Raw genomic sequence first — 23,430 nt, 5'->3', positions numbered from 1 at the left:
TCCATATCTTAACTATGGTAAATAATGCTGCAATAAACATAGTTGTGCTGGTAGCTTTAGTATGGTCTTGTTTGTGATCATTTGGGTAAATGCCCAAAAGTGGGATTGCTGGGTCATAGGGGAGCTCTATGTGGAGTCTTTTGAGGAACCTCCATACTGCTGTCCAAAGTGGTTGAACAAGTTTACACTCCCACCAACAATGCAGTAAGGTTCCCTTCTGTCCACATCCCCTCCAGCATCTGTTGTTATTAGAGTTCGTGATTAAGGCAGACTTTTTTTTTAAGCCTAGAGAATGAAATCTGGGTAGTTTGCATGTGTGGTAGCCTGAAACAAACCTTCTTTGTATCCTAGTTTTAAGACTTAGCTTTTTACTCTTAGTGGAATTACTGGTAACATAAGGCAAGCCTTCTCAGCCAGAAAATGACATCTACAAGTTGTTTTCTGTTAATGATCAATTATTGTTACTTGCTTTTAAGTATAGTTAATTCCTGCAAAAGTGAATTGGCTTGGAAGAGACTTTTTAACAACTATTTTATTTTTAATTGTGGTTATAATAGTTTACCATAACATTTTTTACTGTACAGTTTAATAGTTTAGTTGTATATTCACATTGTTGCACAATATGATCTCTAGGACTTTTGCATCTTGCAAAACTGAAACTAGCCCACTAGACATTAATCTCTCTCCTCCCCTAAGCCCTTGGCAACCACCTTTATACTTTCTGATTCTATGACTTTGATTATTCTAGATATCTCATGTGAATGGAATTATACAGTATTTGTCTTTTTTCTGATTCACTTATTTCACTTAGCATAAGAACTCCAAGGTGCATCCATGCATGTGATGGAGACTAGAATAATTTTGGTTTTGTTTTTTTAATTAAGTTTTTTATTGTGAAAATACTGTACAGAGGTGTTACAGTTACATGAGCAAGGTAATGAGTACATTTCTTATCGAGCATTGTTGCCTCCTCCTTTGTTTTTCCCCTACTATCCCTTCCCTCCCACCTCCTCAGCTACAGCCACCCCCCACCCCCCACCTCCCTATCGACCCCCCCACCCCCCCACCATCCACCCCCACCCCCACCCCTGCCTAAATTGTAAAGTTCGTTTTTCGACATAGTGTCTTGTACATTTCATTGTTGCAATGGTCAATCTGTATCCCTATTTAAACAATTTGTTTTTTTTTCCCTTTGGTATTGTTTTTATTGTACCTGTCCTAGGGCTTGAATTTAGGGCCTGGGTGCTGTCTCTGGCTTTTTTGGCTCAAGGCTAGTGCTCTACCACTTGAGCTAAAGCCCCACTTCTGGCTTTTTGATAATTTAGTGGAGATAAGGGTCTCATGGACTTTCCTGCCTGGGCTGGCTTCAAACTGTGATCCTCATCCTCAGATTTCAGCCTCCCCAATAGCTAGGATTATAAGCATGAGCCATCAGCACCCTGCAAGACTAAGTTTTTGTTGTTGTTGTTGTTGTGTGTGTGTGAGAGAGAGTATATCTGTGTGTTGTGCTGGTGCTCAGGGCCTGTGATGTCCCTTAGTTTTTTTGTTCAGGGCTGGTGGTTTACTACTTGAGCCATTCCTCTACTTCCTGCTTTTTGGAGGCTAATCGGAGATAAGAATCTCATTGACTTCCCTGCCTGGGCTGGTTTGAACTCCAATCTGTAGATGTCAGCTCCTGAATAGCAGAAATATAGGCCTGAGCCACTGGCACCCAATTTAGGATAATGTTTTAATTGTAGTCTTGGATTGGCCTGAAAGAGTAACAGCTAGGTATCTTGTTACTCCTCAGGTGAAGTTCATCTAGACCTAAGCAGATGTCCTTTTTATAACCTGGGCATTTTTAACCAGATACAGGTCGGAGTTCATGTTATCTATCAGACACCAGCAAAGATGTTCCTTAAACCTATTTTACTAACCAGCTTCCTCCACTAACTGTGGCTATTCAGAAATTCTACAGCTATATAACATATCATGTAAAAGCCATTAAAACCCATCTGTACTAATTGAATTTAAACTTTAGAAAGCTAATTTGTTTTCTTCTATTTTTCAGTGAAACCTGATCCTCCACATATTAAAAATCTCTTCTTCAAAGATAGTGCTTTATATGTGCAGTGGGAGAATCCACAGAATTTTAGTAGCAGATGTTTATCTTATGAAGTAGAGGTCAACAACAGCCAGACTGAGACCCATGGTACTTTCTATGTAAGTTTTTCAGATCATTATTTTTCTTTGGATATGTTTCTTTTTCTGGAATTTCCTACACTGAATCATCAATGAATTGTAGGTTTTTGTGGGGTAAAAATGATAATGAAACATTTGTTTTGAAATAGGGCATCGTGGAAGATTTGAGGGTATAAGATAACATTGGCTGCAAGGTTCCAGTCATTCATTAATTCATTCATTCAGCCCCCCCCCCCCTTTTTAAGTGTCTACCATATTCCAGGTATCGATTTATGTGCTGGAGCTAAGGCAATGACCGTGACACCTGATGGATGAATAAATTTTTTTGCCTTCATGAGCTTGCATATTAGAAAATAAGAATGTGAAAATGAACAAACTAATTTCAGAGCAAGAGTAGTATGAAGAAAGTAAAATGGAGTGATGTACAAGGGTGGCTGGGAAGGCCTGAGGGGCTGTTAGCTAGTGAAGTCATAAAATAACAGCATTTAATAGGAGACCAGAATACTGAGCAGCAGCTAAATGTATGCAAATCTGGGCTTAAAAGAGACAACAGATAGAAAGTCTGAGGCACTGATGAACTTGATATGTGTGAGAAAAGGGGCTGGTGTGGGCAAATATAGCAGAAAAGCTATTGAAGCAGTAGGCAGAGATCAGATTGTGTAGATACTTAGAAGCCCCCATTTTCTTGGAGTTGGTATTGAGAACATAGTCGAATCTGAGGCATATTTGTTTATGTGCATTTATGCTGCTCAGAATCTAATGCAAAACATACCAGTTTGAGGTCCCTACTAGGCCTTCACCAGAATGTAGTGTAACTTCAGTCCCATTGATATCTTTCCAATAGATGTCACAAATTAAGGCCTTAGTTTTTTGTTTGGACCACAGGCAAAGTAGGAGTTCATTTGTTTCTTTGCTTATTACATTTTTTGCCCAAATTTAAAATCATTTGCCCTAGGAGCATATTTCCATAAGGTGGGGCCTAAAGACCACAGGGACTGTACCACTCACTTGTTTGCTTCTTGTCTGGTTCTTTTGTCTTTTGAGTTTTAGAGGTTTGATGCAAACTATATTTGCTTTTAAAAGAGCCAAGTATTGTGCATGTGGGCAAGTTCTTTGGTCCAGTTCATCAAGGAACTTACTAAAATAAGCCAGTGTTGACAGGCAGTAGCTCCAGTGGGAGTAGCTACGTCCACAGCAGAGCAAAGCTCTCCTGGGCATTTACAGATGACTTTATCTGCTGGCTTACAATCTTTACTAGTACCAGAGGGTATGGTATCCTTATGACATACCATAAAGGGCAAAAGCAAAAGGCTTCCTTGTGGGGAGGGAGTGGGTATGATGAAATGAATTATCAGAAAGCTGAACTTGATTATTCCAGCCTTGTCTCTCCCCTTGTTGCTTCTATGGGAAATCCTGAGGTATATGCTGTCTGGATTAACTCATTTAACCTATTAAATTATGTCCTGCTTATTTAAAGCCTTGGTTACATATGGGCCTTTTCTCTCCACTGAAAATATAAACTCCTCTAGGCAGGAGTCAATTGATGTCGACTCTACTGTTCTTGTTGCTAACAGCAACTTGCATGTATTGATGGACTACTCTCTAGTAGGTATAGTAGTAACTACTTTGAAATAATCTCATTTAGAGCTCACACTAGTCCTAAGGATCTGTTATTTGTTCTCCATTTTACAAATGAGAATTATTTTTTTTTGTCCGTCATGGGGCCTGAACTCTGGGCCTGGGCACCACCCCTCAGCTCTTCAGCTCAAGGCTAGCGCTCTACTGCTTGAGCCATAGCACCACTTCTGGCTTTTTCTGCTTATGTGGTGCTGAGGAAGCAAACCCAGGGCCTCATGCATGCAAGGCAAACACTGTTCCACTGAGCTACCTTCCCAGCCCCACAAATGAGAAATCTTAATTGTTCCTTAGGCTACATTTCTAATAACTGATTAAAGCAGAGTTCTTACTCCAAGTGCCAAGTGTTGTATTCCTTTTTTTTTCTCTGATGCTGGTACTGGAGCTTACTTGAATTCAGGGCCTTGCATTCTCACTTCATTCTTTCATTTACATCTGGAGCTCTACCATTTGAACCACACCTCCACTTCCAGCTTTTTGCCTTTTATCCAGTTAATTGGAGATAAGAGTCTCTGACTTGACTACCTAGGCTGACTCCTAAGCTGGATCCTCAGATGCCAGTTTCCCAAGTAGCTAGGATTATAGATATGAGTCACTTGCACTCAACTTCCTTTTTTCAAGGTTGTAAAGATGTTCTATGTGACCAGGTTTCAGCTCACACCTGTAATAATAGCTACTCAGGAAACTGGCTGAGTAGTTAGGATAGAAGTTCAAAGCCAGGCCAGACAGGAAAGACCATGAGTCTCTTATCTCCAATTAACTATCAAAAGGCCAAAAGTAGAGCTGTGGCTCAAGTGGTAGAGTTCCATCCTTGAGTTAATAAGCTGAGATAGAACCCAAGCCCTGAGTCCAAGCCCCAGTACCAACACACACAAAAAAATGTTCTGTGTCTTCATATCAAAGCTGGATTATATTAATGTGTTTTATTTGTTCATTTATTTACTTTCCATATTTAGATGTAAAGTACATTTGGAACTGATCTTGTGGATAGTGTCAGGTTAGGAACAAGATTCCTTTATTCCCCTATGGATATTTAATTGAGCTACTGCTACTTAATAAGAAGACGAATCTTTGTACCTGGATCTCTTTTGGTGGACTAGACTAAAGGAAAGCTTGTTGATAATGGGTAAATGACAATGTGTTTTGAAAACTTTGAAACCTATTCTTTTTATTTTCAAGGTTGAAGAGAACAAATGTGAGAATTCAGAATTTGGGAGTAAGGTCAGTACATTCAATTTCAGCTATTTAGACTTGAACACCAAGGGATTAGACATGGGGCTGGCCCAGCACACTGTAAATCTGAGCTGCTTGGTGAAAAGCAAGCAATTTTGTTCTATGGGTTATTGCCAGGAGTGAAAGATAATTTGAGCTGACATCTAAGTCTTAATCATATACAGAATTTGGTAGATAATCATGATTCAATAGCAGAAAGGAGAATAAACTAGTAATGTTGTGTGTTTTTATTTTGTGTCTAAGGTTACAAGTTGTTTCATGGTGGTCCCTGGTGTTATTGCTGATACTTTTTACACAGTCAGAATCAGAGTCAAAACAAATAAGTTATGCTATGAGGATGACAAGCTTTGGAGTAATTGGAGTCAGCCCATGAGTATAGGTAAGAGAAGCAGATTTTGTCATAATATAAAACACCAGTACATGGAAATTAAACTGATGCAGAAAGTACATTGGGAAAGTACCTCTTGTGCTTTCTTAATGTCAGCCAAAGAATACTTACATTGAAATTTATTTCCTCTTTAATCACTGCCAAATCCCTCAGGATTAATTGACAATATGCAGCTCTTTGGAAAACTATAATCCAAGTGGTGTTCTCTTATCTGTCCCATGTCCATCTTTATGTATAACCAGAACAAATACATAGAAGGAGGCATGATTAAATCCTTAAGCTATACCATGCCAGAAAACTTTTCCTATACTGGAGACATGAATGGAAGAACACCAGCTATGAGCAAGAAAGCTGAGCAAAAGTGTAGTGCTCTGACTTCAAACTCCATTACTGGCATGTGTGTGTGCACACACACACAAACACAAACCCTATCCTATATAGAATCGAGGGGAGTAATATCCATGATGGTATTTAGTACAAATAAACTTGTATCTAGGTTTGAAAACAGAAATCATTTGTTGGTGGTAACACTGAGTAAACCAGATTCAAGTACAAGATGGGAAAGATACAGGCTGTATAAACGTAGGTGGTCATAGAGTGGGGTACATGGCTTCACTTGACTGTAAATTCAATTGGACTCAACACTGGAGCCTTCCATATCTCTAAAAGCCACTCTTGGTCTCAAGCAGTAATGTTGGTATAGCAGGAGGGATTCCTCACTAGAGCCTTAAGAGGGAGTATGACCTTGCTAATACATTGATTTTGAACTTCTAGCCTCTAGAACTGTAACAGAATACATTTTCTTGTTTGGAGCCATCTAGTGTATGATGATTTGTCACAGCCAACAACAAGAAACAAATACAGAGACCTCCCTTAGTTCCTTGCTTCTTGGACCTTCCCATATAACCTTCCTTCTGACAAGGGAATTGGTTTCCCTAAGTGACAGATCCAAGCAAGAAAGAATATATGAGAGAACACCCAGTGTGAAAGTCCTGATCTTTCATCACCTAATCTTGGAAATTACATCCCATTTCCCCATGCCCCCGCCCCCCGCTTTTGCCAGTCCTAGGCTTAAACTTGGGGCCTGGGTGCTGTCCCTGAGCTTTTTCAGTTCAAGGCTACTGCTCTACCACTGAGCCACAGCTTCACTGCCGGCTCTTTTTGTGATTTATTGGAGATAAAAGTCTCATGGAAAGGGGCTGGGAAGGTGGCTCAGTGGTAGAGCGCTTGCCTCACATGCATGAGGCCCTGGGTTCGATTCCTCAGCACCACATAAGCAAAAAGGAAAAAAAAGCCGGAAGTGGCACTGTGGCTCAAGAGGTAGAGCGCTAGCCTTGAGCTGAAGAGCTGAGGGACAGTGCCCAGGCCCAGAGTTCATGCCCCACAACTGGACCCCCTAAAAAAGAAATCATAGTAGTCAGGGCATGATGGGGCATACCTGTCCTCCCAGCCCCTTGGGGAGCAGAGATTGGGAGGATCATACTTGACAGCAGCCTGGGCAAAACATTTTCAAGACCTCATCTCAGCCAACAAGCTGGGGATGGTGACATACATCTATCATCCCAGCTACATGGGAGGCATAGCTAGGAGTATCACAGTCCAAGGCCAGCCCTGGACAAAAATGTGTGACCCTATCCAAACAACTAAAAGCAATAAAGGACTGGAGGACTAGCAAGCATGAGGCCCTAAGTTAGACCCCAGTACCACTAAAAGGGAATCCTAGTAGCGTAGTAGTTATTAGGATTATTTTAGTGTTTTTTGTCAGTTGTGGGGCTTGAACTCATGGCCTGGGCACTGTCTGAGCTTTTTCACTCAAGGCTAGCACTCTACTACTTTGAGCCACAGTACCATTTCCAGTATTCTGGGAGTTAATTGGAGATAAGAGTCTCGTGGACTTTCCTGCCCTGGCTGGCTTTTGAACAACGATCCTCAGATCTCAGCCTCCTGATTAGCTAGTATTACAGGTGTGAGCCACAGCACTCCACCAAGAACTTATTTATTTATTTGGTGCTAGGGATTGAATTTAGGACCTTGCTCTCAAAAGGCAATGTGGCACTTGATTCACACTTAGTTTTTTTAAGTAATGATAAACAATAAGAAAAGGCAGACACTCTTGATGAGATGTCACATTTAATAGGATATCTTTGTTACTAATGTCTGAAGCAAGTTAAGACACCTGGATTGCAGATAATAAAGGTGTTGACTGATCCAGAGAGTTTAGGGACCAGAGCAGATCATTTTCCAAAACTCGAGGTAACAGAATATAAGATGATTGAAGAGTGTGGTCAAAGGGAATGAGGTAGGGATGGATACATCTGATCTCATTAGCTAAAAGTATTGATGCTTCTCACGTCTTGCTGTTTGTTCTCCACTGTGTAGGTAAGAAGCCCAACTCCACATTCTACATCACCATGTTGCTTATCATCCCAGTAATTGTCGCAGGTGCAATCATCGTCCTTCTACTTTACCTTAAGAGGTAAGGCAGCAGTCGGTGAAGCTTGTATTCTTTCTGCTAGCCTTGTTGCTATGGTTACTACTCTTTATGCTGCTATTTTATATTTGTCCAGTATATTAGATGAATCGTGGCCACAAATGACTTCTACTGGTATGACATGGCAAAGATGTACTTTGTCCACTTTGTGGTAAGGAAAGTAAGCCTAGGGTACATTTTTCACAGCTCTGCTCAGTTGCAGCTCATTTTGCATGTGATTGGAACTGCTAAAGAGGCCCTGTGTTCAATTACTTCTTCCAGTACCTGATAAATCAAGTTAGCTGGTAGGTCTTAGAATGAGGTTTTAAGAATAGAGGCTACAGGTATAGCTTAGTGGTAGAACACATGGTTAGCATGAGTAAGGACCTAAGCTCGATTCCTACCACCAAAAAAGGGAATGAAAACTGTTGCTAGTGAAGTGACTTGTCAAGTAACTAAAGCAAAGCAGGCTGCTACCCAGTATTTAGAAAAGACAACTTTACCAGATACTAATAAATGCTACTTATTCTTTAAAAATGGTTTATGTTCCCTATCTCACTATAGGGGACTGCATATTGCTCTTGTGGTAAATAACTGAAAGCAAAAAAAGGGCTCAATTGGTAGAGCACCTGCCAAACAAGTGTAAGTCCTTGAGTTCAAACCCTAGTACCACCAAACACAAAAATTCTGTGATAGGATGTAAATAAATTGCTTATCATGGTGTTTCATTTGTGCTCTACCCAAACATGATGCTCTTACAATCATTGCTTTTATGTATGTGTTTGCTGGTCCTGGGAATTGAACTTGGGGCCTGGGGGCTGTCTGAGTTTTTGTGCACAATGCTAGTGCTCCTACCACTTTGAGCCACAGCTCCATTTCTGGATTTTTGGTACTTAATTGGAGATAAGATTCTCATGGACTTCCTTGCCCAGGCCAGCTTTGAACCACAATATTCATATTTCAGCCTACTGACCAGCTAGGAGTTTGAGCCATTGGCACCTTGCAATCATTGCCTTTTGTTTTGGGGAGTTTCAGTTGGTTGTGGGACTTGAACTCAGGGCCTGGACACTGTCCCTGAGCTCTTTTGCTCAAGGCTAGCACTCTACTACTTGACCAACAGCTCCACTTCCAGTTTTCTGGTAATCAATTGGAGATATGAGTCTCATGTACTTTTCCTGCCCTGTCTGGCTTTGAACCACAATCCTTAGAGCTCAACCTCCTGAGTAGCTAAGATTACAGGTGTAAGCCACTGGCACCCAATAATCATTGCCTTTAGAAAGGTAAAGGTAACTTTTGATATGGCTGTACTAACATGGGACATTCTGATGTACCAGAAGGTTTGATCCATACTTTCTCTGTTTTCTTAAAGGCTCAAGATCATTATATTCCCTCCAATTCCTGATCCTGGCAAGATTTTTAAAGAAATGTTTGGAGACCAAAATGATGATACCCTGGTAAACACAAACTTCTTATGAATTTAAAACTGGTTAGAATTTTGGGGTCTATGGGATTTCTTTTAAGGTGGTTTTATATATATATATATATATATATATATATATATATATATATATATATATATATATATATATATATATATATATATGTAAATATACATATATATACACATACATGCATACATACATATATATGTATGTATAAACATGAAACATTTCATCCATTTATAAGTGAATTGTTCAGTGCCATAAAGTATATTTACAATGCTGTCATAATTATCTGTTTGTAGAACTTGTGCATCCTCCTGAATAGAAACAGAGCCCACTAAACAGTGGCTCTCTATTCTCTAGTCCCCTGCCCCTATAACCACTGCTCCCCTATTTGTGAATTTGCCTGTTGTAGGTAGCTCCTATATGTGGACCCCTATGGTATTTGTCCTTCTCTGTCTAGTTAACTTTACTTAGCATCCTGTTTTCAAGATTTATTTTGTTGTAGCATGTATTAAATTTACATTTTGAAGTGTGTGTGTGTGTTTTTGCTGGTATTGAGACTTGAACTCAGGGCATTGTGCTCAAGGCTAGCACTATATTACTTGAGGCACAACTCTACTTCCGGCCCTTTGGTAATTAATTAGAGATGAGTCTAACTTTCCTGACCAGGCTGGTTTTCCTCCTGAGTAGCTAGGATTACAAACATGAGCTACCTGTACCTAACTTTAAATTGGTTATTTTAAACTTACAACTTAGTGAAACATTAAAGAAGTGTTGACTTGAAATGCTGTATCTCAGGCCAAGTATCTAAGAAACTAGAATGTTTGCCCACCTCATCACTGGGCTCCATTCTCCTTTTGTGGTAGGAAACATATTTTACCCAAACACACAGGAGGAGGAACCTCTCTTATTTTTTAAATAAGTTTTTTTATTGTGAGAGTACTGTACAACGGAGGGGTTACAGTTACATGAACCTCTTCTATTAAGCTAACCTAATAGACAAACCTTCTGACTCTTAAAACAGGACCTCATTGGCTGGGAAGGTGGCTCAGTGGTAGAGTGCTTGTCTTGCATGCATGAGGCCCTGGGTTCGATTCCTCAGCACCACATAAGCAGAAAAAGCTGGAAGTGGCGCTGTGGCTCAAGTGGTAGAGTGCTAACCTTGAGCTGAAACCTGAGGGACAGTACCCAGGCCCAGAGTTCAGGCCCCACAACCGACAAAAAAAAAAAAAAAAAAAAAAAAAAACACAAAAAATCAGGAACTCATAATGCAGGAAAATACAAAGTGAGCATAAACAATTAAAATGTACTTGTGCTATTGCATAGAAAGCTGGACTCCAAGCCCATGGAAACTATTGTAGTTACTTTCCTGCAGACTCTCATGCTAGGATTTGTGATTAAAATTTTAAGGCATATGGGAAGAAAATAGTTAGAGGTTTCTGTGTAAATACATTTTGCTATAATGAGATAATGAAGATATTGAGTGAAATAAATATCAATATCATTTTATATATCTTAACTGAGCAATAACAGGCAGAAGGCAGTTAATTTAGGAAAGTAGCAAAGCATACTAGATAATAACCTGGGTTCTGGAGTCAGATTGTCTGCATGCAGATTGCAGCTATGTCATTTACCATCTTTTTGACCTTAGGTAATTTCCTTAGCTTCTCTGAGACTCGGTTTTCCTATTTATATAGTGGAAATTACAGTAGCCCCTACCTCATAGTAGGTTATTTGGATCCAGTTAGTTTAATACATGAAAATGGACTTAATCGAAACCAGCTGATGTATCTGGCACATTTTATGTGCTTAGTGTTAATGATGAGTTGTGTGTGTGTGTGTGTGTGTGTGTGTGTGTGTGTGTGTGTGTGTGTGTGCGCCCATGCATTCACACATGCACGTACCAATATTGGGGCTTGAATTTAGGGCCTCACACTCTAACTTGGCTTTTTTTTCTCAAGGGTAGCACTCTACCACTTGAAGTACAGCTCCATTTCCAGCTTTCAGGTGGTTAAGGACTCCTATCTAGGTTGGCTTTGAACCATGATCGTCAGATCTCAGCCTCCTGAGTACCTAAGATTACAGGCTAACTCTAAAATGCTCCAAAATCTAAAACTTTTTAAGTCCATATCAGTGCTCAAAAAGCACTCTGATTTGGGAACATTTCAAATTTGGAGTTTGTATCTTTTGTATATCCTTTCTTGAAGGCAATTTGGTCAAATGTACCCAAGACTTTTTGCTTCTATAATTATACTTTTAGAAATAGATTTTTAAGAAAATGATCCAATAATGACTTAAGTATTATTAATGTATCATTTGTTTATTACTGTGAAAATTAGAAACTAATGAAAAATCAACAATCAAGAATTCATTTTTAAAAGTTAAGTTTTCAAAACCTTCAATGTCTAAAATACTTGAGTAAAAGGCAAATTATAAATGTATAGTATATTGCAGTCCTATTTTGATGGAAATATATTAATACACACATAGAGCAATGAGTGGTAGGAAATGGGTCAGAATGAATGTGCTTCTCTAGCCAGTGGAATTGTGGGTAACTAATATGACTGTCTACCTTTCTGAAACTTCCAATTTGGCTATAATGAACATGTGTTAGTTTTACAAAAGGAAAGAATATCGTAGTCATCCAAGCCTGGGAGATAATAGTGACTTGAACTTACATGATAACAGAAGAGATAGATGGGAGAGACATTATTAAAAGAAACTCATTATGACTTGGTAACTCTGGGTGGATGATGAAAGGTGAGGGAGAGTAAAAAAATAATTTCAACTTTTCAGCTTTGTGTGATAGACTGACAGCAAAATCAGATCAATTATCTTTCTCAGAGATGGGAAAATTGCTTTTTTTCAATTTACTGTCTAGATAAGAATATGTTGGTTTTGTCCTGATGAGTCAGATAATTTTGTAATTTAGTGAGGTAGATACTGACAAGATGGACCACTGAATATGCTGTTGTTATTCATGGTGGCTGCAGACCATTAAACAATAATCAGTTGTGTTTTTTTTAACTAGAAGTATAATAAAAATGCCAGGTATGGGAAAAGGTAAGAGGACAAAATTTCCTGTTTGTTCTCAGTCAAATGACTCATCTGCTTTCTTTCTTTCCTGGGGCTTGAACTCAGGGCCTGAGCACTGTCCTCCAGCCCTTTGGTGCTCAGGCTAGCAAGCACTTCTGGTGTTTTCTGAGTGGCTTATTGGAAATAGGGCTCTCATGGACTTTTTTGCCCAGGCTGGCTCTAAACAGAAATCCTAAGATCTCAGCCTCCTGAATAGCTAGAATTACAGCTATGAGTCACCAGCACCCGGCTTCATCTGCTTTCTTTACATGGCATTGAGCCTTACAAATAGAACAGCATATGTAACAAAAAGAGTAGCCTTTACCTTGTAGAATCATTGACTTGCAGAACAATCTTGGCCTTAATGAGATGAATGCTTACATGTGTACTCATTCCCTCTAATTACAAGTTTCCAAAACTCTAGATTTTCAGCCAGGCACCGGTGGCTCACACCTGTAATCCTAGCTGCTCAGGAAGCTGAGATCTGAGGATCACAGTTCAAAGCCAGCCTGGGCAGAAAAGTCTGAGACTCTTATCTCTAATGAACCAGCAAAAAGCTGGAAGTTGAGGTGTGGCTCAAATGTTAAAGTGCCAACCTTGAGCGAAAAAGCTAAGGGACAGAACCCAGCCCATGAGTTCAAGCCCCAGTACCAGCACACATACATTCAATCTCTCTGTCTCTCTCTCTGTCTCTCTGTCTCTCTCTCTCGCTCTCTCTCTCTCGCTCTCTCTCTCACACACACACACACACACATACACACACCCTCTTAAGTTCTCATCCAAGCATCTCACTATAGAGAGAACTGTAGAAGGCATAGAGAAGTATGTCAATTATCATATAAAGAGCTTACTACAAAGCTGGACTACAACCAGAAAGCCCAAAGTTACCATCTCCTAAGCCAAGTACTCCAGGCCCTTTTCAAAGGCCCTTCACTGCTGCACTGCACTTCCAATAATGCTCCTTTTAAAAACATACTTAGATGTGGCTATTAAATTAAATACAATCTTCAGATTTGTAGTGTTTTGTTGATGTTTTGGTCATCACTGTAGTAACATTTTGGCCAACAACATGTCTTCCTGTTGCTTTGCTATTTGCCTTTTCCTTGTGACTAATTGGGCTGCTGGCCATATTCAGCATGAGGAAAAGGGTGTAAAGAGAATTGCTTCTTCTGTGTCTGCATTGCTTTCTTCCTTTAAAAATATATATCTCTTCCCCTACTTCTTGGAAACCAATTATATTTTCAGTGCTGTGCCAGATTTACATTCCTGATCAGAAAGCAACCAGCCAAATATTTTTGTGGTTTTTTTTTAATTTAGTGTCTATTTTTTAAACTAAGGCTGCTTTCCAAAATAGCCTACAGAGCATTTCTGCATTAAAAAAAATTATAAATTCCTTAATATTGTGTAATACTTAGCCCAAGATCATATTTTTCCAACTGTTCCAGTAGTCTTTGGACTCATAGCATCTAACCATGCCACCATTAGTAAAGCTGAGATTGGCTATCATATTTAAGGTAATACAGCATGTTACTTCCTGCCATTTATTTCATCCCTACCACCAGGAAGTTCTGTGTAGAGTTCTGCTAACACTCTGTCCATCCTTCAGCCAGTGCAGGTTTTGGTTTGGGGTGTGTGTGTGTGTGTGTGTGTTTTGTGTTTTTTTTTTCGTTTGTCTTGAACTCTGGGCCTGGACGCTGTCCCTGAGCTCTTAAGCTCAAGGTGAGCACTCTACCACTTGAGCTACAGCACCACTTCCAGTTTTCTGGTGGTTTATTGGACATAAGAGTCTCACAGATATTCCTGCCCGGACTGGCTTTGAACCAGTATTCTCAGATCTCAGCCTCCTGAATAGCTAGGATTACAGGCATGAGCCACAAGCACCCAACTGGATTTTTTTGGTGCCAGTCCTGGGCACTCAGGGACTGGGCACTCTCCCTGAGCTTTTGTGCTCAAGGCTAGTGCTCTACCACTTAAGCCACAGCTCCACTTCTGGCTTTTGCTGAGTGGTTAATTGGGGATAAGAGTTTCACAGACTTAACAAAAAAAAGTTTCACAGACTTTATTTCCTGAGCTAGCTTTGAACTGCAATCCTCAGATGTCAAGCTTCTCAGTAGCTAGGATTATAAGTGTGAGCCACCAGAGCTTGGCTTGCTGTTACGTCTTACCTCATCTTAAGATTTCCATTGAACTCATTTTAATATATGGCAATATTATATGCCGATTGGTATTTTGTCCTTTATATATAGTAATGCTAATTTTTATGAGTACTATTAAAATATTATTATTTTTGCCAGTCCTGGGGCTTGAACTCAGAGCTTGGGCACTGACCCTGAGCCTTTTCTGCTCAAAGCTAGTGCTCTATCACTTGATTCACAGCAGCACTTCTGGCTTTTTGGTGGCTATTTGGAGATAAGGAGTCTCACAGATTTTCTTGCCCAGGCTGGATTTTAAACTATGATCCTCAGATCTCAGCCTCCTGAGTAGCTAAGATTCCAGGAATGAGCCAGTGTTGCCTGGATCCCTTTGCTTTTTTGCTCAAGGCTGGTGCTGTACCACTTGAGCCACAGCTCCACTTCTGGCTGTTTGCTAGTTAATTGGAGATAAGAGTCTCCTGGACTTTCCTTCCTGGGCTGGATTTGAGCCACAATCATCAGATCTCAGTCTCTTGAGCAGCTATGATTATAGGCATGAACCACTAATACACTGCTTAAAAACACATTTGCTATAATTAAAATTTTAAATAATTTCAAATAAGTATTTATTGAAAATTCCAAGTAATGATGAGAGTACAGAATAGCCAGCTCTGGATGATAAAAATGTAAAATAGCACAGTCACTATACAAAACAGCCTGATGAGCTGGGCTCCCGTAGCTCACACCTGTAACTGCAGAAACTGTAACTATTCAGTTGCTCCATACTGTGCAATTGGAGATGATTGGATTATGTTAGAAGCATTCAGTTTTAGAGTATATGAAAGAATGAGTGAGAAAATGCTGCTTAAATATCCAAATTATTGGAAACAAGTTATTTGCCAGGTGCCAGTGGCTCACACTTGTAATCCTAGCCATTCAGAAGTCTGAGATCTGAGGATCATGGTTCAAAGCCAGTCCAGGCAGTAAAGTACATGAGACAGTTATTTATAATTAACTACCAGAAAACTGGAAGTGGTGCTGTGGCTCAAAGTGGTAGAGCACTAGCCTTGAGCAAAAGAGGTCAGGAACAGAAAGCCCAGGCCCTGAGTTCAAACCCCATGACTGACAAAAAAAAAACTGATAGTAGCTGGGCACTGGTGGCTCACACCTGTAATCCTAGCTACTCAGGAGCCTGAGATCTGAGGAATGCAGTTCAAAGACAGGCAGAAAAGTCTTTGAGACTTATCTCCTCAGAAAAAGCTAGAAATGGAACTGTAGCTCAAGTGGTAGATCACTAACTTTGAGCAAAAAAAAAAAAAGCTTGGGGATAGTTCCCAGGACCTGAGTTCAAGCCCAGGACCAGCATAAACAAAACAAACACAAAAAAGCTACAACCACCACAAAGACATCCTGACAGTTTCTTATAAAACTAATCATATGCTTATCACATGACACAGAAATCCCACTCCTATGTGTTTACCTAAAGGAAATGAAAACATGTCCACACAAAGGCTTCTAGTGCATGTTATTGGCATCTTTATAATAACTCTAAATTGGACACAATCCTGATGTCCCTGATCAGTGTTTACATATGAACTCTCCAAACTCACTATACAAACAGGGCAAAGCTGCACTCCAAGGGGAAAACTCTGTCTGGCAATAGACTCTTAACTGGCCAGCAGAGCAACAGCAGACACAAAAATTGAGAGAGAACTAAGAAAGGGAAAAAAAGAGAAAAAGAACAAGCAAATAAATGTGAAAGAAAAGTAAAGGATAGAGACAAACAGGTCTAGGAGATTTCAAAAATTAATTCACCATACTCTTGAACAATTCTTAAAAGTTATATAAGAGGAAATTCTACAGTCATGAAATTAGGGAGGAAAAAAAACCCTTACTTATATAACTGTAACCCTTCTATACATCACCTTGACAATAAAAATAAATAAATAAAAAAGAACCCTAACTAACCTAGGTGAATTTTCTTTCTAAAAGTTCAGGGAAGCTCTTTTATGTAAAAATGTAAAAAACAGAATAATACCTTGCAGAATTAAAACATGCCAGAAAGATATGTCCACAAAGATCAATGGGAAATATAACCTATCATTTCCAAATGCTGTTATAAAAAATTACATGATATGAGAAAATGTAAATGACAGGGAAGAATGCATAAAAAGTCAGAACTAGTCAGGTGCTCGTGGTTTATAACTGTAATACTAGCTACTTGGGAGGCTGAGACTGAGGATTGTGGTTTGAAGCCAGGCCAGGTAGGACAGTCTGTGAGACTCTTGTGTCTAATTAGCCACCAAAAACCTGGAAGTAGACCTGTGGCTTAAGTGGTAGAGCACTAGCCTTGAGCACAAAAGCTCAGGGACAGTGCCCAGGCCCAAAGTTCAAGCCTCAAGCCCCAGGATCAGGACAGATAGATGGACACGGACACACACACACACACACACACACACACACACACACACACACACACACACACACACTTTATCTGCCTTTTTACAGGGGGCCTACTTAATAGGTGTGTTGTCTCTGAGCTAGTTCAGCCAGAAATTGTCATTTTTTTTTAGCATTAGCCACTCTACTAGACGGGTCAAGGTCAAATAAGTTGTGTATGTATGTGTTTGTGTATGCATGTGTGTGGTGTACACATGTATATGTGTGTCTGTGTGTGTGTGTGTGTGTGTGAGCTGATCCTGAGGCTTGAATTCAGGGCCTGTACACTATCCCTAAACCTCTTTACTCAAAGCTAGTGCTATACCACTTGTGTTGCATCTCTACTTCCAACTTTTTAATAGGTGGAGCTGAGCCTCAAAGACTTTTCCTGCCTAGGCTGGCTTTGAATAATAATCCTCACATCTCAGCCTCCTGAATGGCTAGGATTACAGGTGATAGCCACTGGCACCTAGCAAATAAGTTGTTTAGAGTAATTTGGACATTTTGACCAGCATTTCCTCTCTCTTCATATACTCTAAAACTGAATACTTCTAACATAATCCATTCATCTCCAATTGCACTGTGTGGAACAACTGAATATAGTTTCTCTTGTTTCTATTTTGTATATCTCTATTTCTTCCTATAAGCTTAGTAAACCATAGAACAGATAAAAGGATCTTAGTCATGGTCTAGTGCAGGGAGTGGCAAGCCATTTTAAATGAAGGCCCAGGTAGTAAATATTTTGGCTTGTTAGTCTCTGTCACAACTTAAGTCTGCCATTATAGCATGAAAGCAACCACAGGCAATACAAAATGAATGTGTATATTCCAATACAACTTTACTTGCCAAAGCAGGCAGCTTGGTAAGTGGCCCATAGTTTGCCCACTCCTGCTTTAGTGCAACAACTTTGACACATGAGATAACTGAGCTCAGAAGACCAACCAGGATGTTGAGCTTGCACTATATGAGACCAGTTTGAATTGGGTTTAAAACAACCTTGCTTTATGCATATTACCTTGATCTAACAAACAATGTTACATAAAGCTGTTGATACAGAGGCTTTCAAAAATTTTAATTGCATAAACACTTTCAGGACATCCTACATACTGCCATTTACCTGAGTGTTAATTGGTCTTTTTTGAGCTGTCTTGGGGTTTGAACTTGGGCCTTCACACTTGCTAGGTATATGCTCTACTACTTGAGCCCTTTATTGACTTGAGTCTATAATATCTCTAGAGCATTGGTCAAATTTCAGTGGAAAGAAAGTAAAGAAAGATCCAAGTACTGGGAGAGAGCAAAGGAAGGGTGACACCGTGCATAAAGAAATGTACTCATTAGGCTGGGAAGGTGGCTCAGTGGTAGAGTGCTTGCCCTGCATTCATGAGGCCCTGGGTTCTATTCCTCAGCACCACATAAGCAGAAAAAGCTGGAAGTGGCGCTGTGGCTCAAGTGGTAGAGCGCTAGCCCTGAGCTGAAGAGCTGAGAGACAGTGCCCAGACCCAGAGTTCAGGCCCCATGACCGACAAAAAAAAAGAAATGTACTCATTACCTTACTTATGTAATTGTAGCCCCTTTCTTTGTGCATCACCTTTATAACTTGAACTCAGGGTCTGGCCTAGTCCCTGGGCCTCTCTGTGCTCAAGGGTAGCATTTTGCCAGTTGAGCCACTGTGCTACTTCCAGCTTTTTCTGAGTAGTTTATTGGACATAAGAGTCTCATGGACTTTCCTGCTTCATCTGGCTTCTAACTGCCATCCTCAAATGTCAGCCTCCTGAGTAGCTAGGATTACACCTAGATTACTGGCTCCTGGCTAAAAAGTTAACTTTAAATAAATAAATAAATATAAGAGAGAGAGAGGAAAAGAAAGAAAGAAAGAAAGAAAGAAAGAAAGAAAGAAAGAAAGAAAGAAAGAAAGAAAGAAAGAAAGAAAGAAAGAAAGAAAGGAAAGAAAGAAAAAGAGAGAGAAAGGAAAAGGGAGGGAGGGAGGAAGGAAGGAAGGAAGGAAGGAAGGAAGGAAGGAAGGAAGGAAAAAAGGAAGGAAGAAAGGAAAGGGGAAAGGGAAAGGAAAGGAGAAAAGGAAAGGAAAAAGGAAAGGGAAGGGGGTCCAAGTGAGTCTGGGAAAGGTGGCTCTCACCTGTAATCTCAGCTACTCAGAAGACTTTAGATAGGAGGACTTACAGATTGACTACAAACCCCAGGCAAAACGTGACACCATACCTTAACAATAATCAGAAGCAAAAAGGGCTTGGGCTATGAGTCAAGTGGTGCAGAGCCTCCCTAGCAAATGTGAGATTCTGAGTTCAAATCTCAGGACTACCACCACCACCCCCAAAAAAGTCTAAATTAAGTAATTAAAGTAAGAAAAGCATCATTACCCACTTTGTTTATCTTCAAAAGACTGTTTCCAATGTAGGAAATGTCCCACTTTGTTTTACTCTTGATAAACAAGAAATGCTTTTCCATCTTTAATATTTGTTTCTGATTGTTTTGTTTTGTTGAATGTTCAAATCAATGAATAGTCTCAGGTCAAAAAACAAAACCAAGAAAACATGACATTCATGGTGTCCTGCGAAGATAACAAAAAAAAAAAAGAATTAGCAATTGAGTGCTCAGGGAAAGAACATTGTTTAGAGAAGTGATCACGTATGTTTTTTTTTTTGTCTCCCTAGCAGCACTGGAAGAAGTATGACATTTATGAGAAGCAGTCCAAAGAAGAAACTGACTCGGTAGTGCTGATAGAAAACCTAAAGAAAGTCTCTCAGTGATGGAGATAATTTATTCTTGCCTTTGAATGTGACCCTGTGAAGTATCATCAAATTCTCCATTTGTTATCCCAGAACTTGGTAAATGGAAACTAAAACTACTGGACCCTTTAGAAACAGGCAGCCATAGGAGCCAAATGAGTGGTGCACTGACAAAGTAAAAATATTGGGTCCTTTGGAAACGAAAGTGGAGTCATTCCTATTGAATCGTAAAAGTAGACATCCTTTGAGAAGTCTTCAAACTGGAGGACCAAGGAAAAGCTAATGGCAGTCAAGTTAATGTTAGCAAGAGTTATGATGACTCCCTAAGGGATGAATGCTTGTTTTGTGTCAAATTAGATCAAGAAATTTTATGTGTGAGGTAACTATTTCTGAGTATAAATGCCGTGACTCACATAGAACATCTAGCAAACAAAACAGATACAATTTGGTATCTGCCTATTGTTTGGGATCCCACTGAGTAATGTTGGTAGCTATTAAAATTCTTGAAAGTCCAGAATCATCATCCACTAGAGTAGCATTTTCCTCTGCTTTGAAAAACCTCAGCAATCAGTGATGACCCTGGTGATGATAACCAACACACAAAGCCCAGGCAACTTCTTTACCAAGACCATTCCATACCTTTCCAAGACTTTTCAGGGCAGTGGAGATAGAATGACTCCTTGGATATTAGGATTGGAACCAAGGAGTCTCTAATGATGGATTCTTTTTTTTCACCTTTGCTACTCAAATCAAGTATTGACTGGCTGGTGCTAGGCCCCCAATGGGTTTACGATCTAGTTGGGACTTTCCAGTTCTTACCACTTTTTTATTTTTTGGGTCCGGTCGTGGGGCCTGAACTCTGGGCCTGGGTGCTGTCCTTCAGCTCTTCAGCTCAAGGCTAGCGCTCTACCACTTGAGCCACAGCACCACTTCCGGCTTTTCCTGCTTGTGTGGTGCTGAGGAATCGAACCCAGGGCCTCAGGCATGCAAGGCAAGCACTCTACCACTGAACCACCTTCCCAGCCCCATCTTACCACTTTCTTGATCTCCCACCAGCCAATGCTCAGACTTTTCAACTCCCCAGCTCCTATACTGTTTTCCACCTTCTTCATTCCCTGTCTTTGTAGCCTATTGGCTTTCATTGGAAATTAAGAGGAGCAGGGAATCATTTGCATCTCAAGTAGTCTGCCTAGAGTGACAAACCGTGACTAAGTCTTTGCATTTTTGTTAACTTCCCCTGGGCCTCTTATGTTTGAGGTTTTTCAGCTCTTGATGTTTCTCTATGTATTTTCTAAATGGGGATGTGTATTACCTTCACTTAGAACTTAGCTGTTTGCTTGAATTAAACATAGTTGTACATCCTTCCCATTCATTGCAAGATGGGCCCTAGGGGTTCCTCTTTGCCCTCCTACAAATGCTTACTTAGATTTTGTGTGTTATATTAATAGCCAACCTTGCAGGACCTCCACTGTATACTTACTCTTTTTTTTGCATAGGTTAGGGTTCCATTCTCCGCATCCCCATAAAATACACATATACATTTATACCTACTACTTCTTTTACTTCCTCCAAATTTAAACCAAGAATGGGAAGTGAGAAGTATCCCCTTTTTTCTCACACACAGATTCAGAGTCCTGTTCCTGGGGCAGGGACAGACCTCTGCTCTAAACACATCTGTGCAAAAATGCCAACCTGCTTCCATTATAGTAGGGGAGCACAGTGCTCTGGCATCTCAGAGGCAATTCAAGTGCATGCTAATGGTAACTGTAAAGGTATTTCCTCCCCATGCTTTTATTGGCATCACACTGAGGCTGGGACACAGGCCTAGTATGTATATTCCACTTTGTTCCACTCTAACTTAGCTTTCTGGTGGAGGGATGAATTTAACTTCTTAGCCTCAAGGCACTGGTGGCTCCCGCCTATAATCCTAGCTACTCAGAAGGCTGAGATCTGAGGACTGCAGTTCACAGCCAGTCCAGGCAGGAAAGTCCGTGAGACTCATCTCCAATTAACCACCAGAAAACCAGAAGTGGTGTTGTGGCTAAAGAGGTGGAGCACTCGCCTTGAGCGCAAAGAGGCTCAGGGACAGTACCCAGGCACTGAGGTCAAGCCCCAGGACCAGCAAGAATAAGTAAATAAGGCCTCCCTCAAAGCCACTTTTACTGTTAGCCTATTTTGTAGAGGAGGAGAATGCTTTGAAATCCTCAGGAACCGTTATACAGCTTTGGAATGGGAGCGAGGGGGGTGGTCAGACTTTGTTTCCATCCTCTTTTAAAAGCAGTGAAATCTGTGAGGCAAAGAGGGCAGTACATCATAGGAATGCCTGTGCTTATTGTACAGTTCATTGGAGTCTCCCAGCTTGGCAGCGCTCAGAGACACCAGTACGTCACCTGTAGGAAACTAATATGTTTATTCACTATTTTGTCTAACCATATACCTAAGTAAACCCATGGTGGGGAGGGTCATTCTTATTCTTTCATTCAGATAAGTATTTTTTCTGCATCTGGGCACTGAAGGGATTATGTGAAATAATGTTAACATTTTTAGTAATGTCTTCAATGAGGGGTCATTTTTTGTTAAACTTCTATGAATGCTTGAGTCAAATAAATACTGTCTTTTTATATGTTACCTAAATGTTCTCCTTTGGTCTTATTTTGGGGAAAATATTAGGGTGACTGTTAGGGCACCGTTTTGAGTTAAAAGAATAAATATTGTAAAAATAGGAATCTATTTTACCTTGTGTGGGGGGGGGGGGTGTGGGGGTGTGCTCACATGCCAATCCTGAAGCTTGAACTCAGGGACTGGATGTTGTGTGTGTGTGTGTGTGTGTGTGTGTGTGTGTGTTGGTCCTGGGGCTTTAATTTAGGGTCTGGGTGCTGTCCCTGAGCTTCTTTTGCTCAAGGCTAGCTAGTTGAACCACAGCTCCACTTCTAGCCCTTCTACCACCACCACCACTACCCACATAGTTAGAGATAAGAGTATCAAAGAGTGTCAAACCAAAATCCTCAGCTCTCAGCCTCCTGAGTAGCTAGGATTACAGGTGTGAGCCACTGGCTGGTCAGAATATTTTTATATGTTTATAATTATCCATGAATATTCTGGAAATCCATCTCCAGTTAAGTACAGTTGTTTGCTTAAGAAACCCCATTGAATGGAGGACATTTTTAAAAAACATCTTCAATTGTGCAAAGGGGTTTCAATTCAACATGTCAGGTTATGAGTACAATGAATCTTGATGAACTTAGAGTCCATAAATATGTATAGATCTATGGAAAATAGATTACTGTAGCCACAAACACACTGACCTTGTCTCAAAGGGAGTAAGGAGCCAGAAAGATGAAACAGATTAGCTTTCCAGAGTAATTTACCACTTTCAAATTATCCTGGACTCCTGCTCTTTTCAAAGTGCAACTTTATGCTCAGATGACTAGCATGTCATGGTGCTGCTATAGTAGTTGTTGAAGAAAACAAAAGTATAGGAATGCTTACTTCAGAAATCTGACTTCTTTCAGACTTCAATGTGGTTAGCTAAGTCTTAGTCTGATTGTACTTCAAGGGAGAATTTTTCTTGACATTTGGATGTGCTAGATAATTTTGGTTTTTATCTCAATCTTGAACATTCTTTGTCTTTTAACTGTCTTTCATAGTGGTCATACCTGTACCATTAGCAACAGGAAAATATTTTATT

General features: G+C 40.1%; 1 protein-coding gene and 1 long non-coding RNA gene across 2 annotated transcripts in view; one reads left to right on the top strand and one right to left on the bottom strand.

The window, feature by feature from the left end:
- Il13ra1 (interleukin 13 receptor subunit alpha 1) overlaps positions 1-20,636 on the top strand; it is a 68,461-nt gene extending 47,825 nt beyond the window's left edge. The window contains exons 6-11 of the mRNA XM_042702502.1: positions 2,051-2,202; positions 4,996-5,037; positions 5,293-5,428; positions 7,817-7,913; positions 9,277-9,361; positions 19,671-20,636. Coding sequence (XP_042558436.1) covers positions 2,051-2,202; positions 4,996-5,037; positions 5,293-5,428; positions 7,817-7,913; positions 9,277-9,361; positions 19,671-19,763 — 605 coding nt within the window. The 3' untranslated portion in view covers positions 19,764-20,636. The remainder of the gene's footprint in view (positions 1-2,050; positions 2,203-4,995; positions 5,038-5,292; positions 5,429-7,816; positions 7,914-9,276; positions 9,362-19,670) is intronic.
- Positions 20,361-21,718, bottom strand: LOC122128218. The gene is made up of 2 exons (XR_006151387.1): positions 20,777-21,718; positions 20,361-20,563 (listed from the first exon to the last, which is right to left on the bottom strand). It is a non-coding gene; the product is annotated as an uncharacterized LOC122128218 (long non-coding RNA).
- Between the last annotated feature and the right edge of the window lie 1,712 nt (positions 21,719-23,430).

Source organism: Dipodomys spectabilis, unplaced genomic scaffold, assembly GCF_019054845.1.
Source record: "Dipodomys spectabilis isolate Male_0828 unplaced genomic scaffold, ASM1905484v1 ptg000325l, whole genome shotgun sequence".
In the NCBI taxonomy this organism is placed as follows: domain Eukaryota; kingdom Metazoa; phylum Chordata; class Mammalia; order Rodentia; family Heteromyidae; genus Dipodomys; species Dipodomys spectabilis.
The sequence above is the reverse complement of the archived record's forward strand: the minus strand, read 5'-3'. Positions and strand labels throughout refer to the sequence as shown.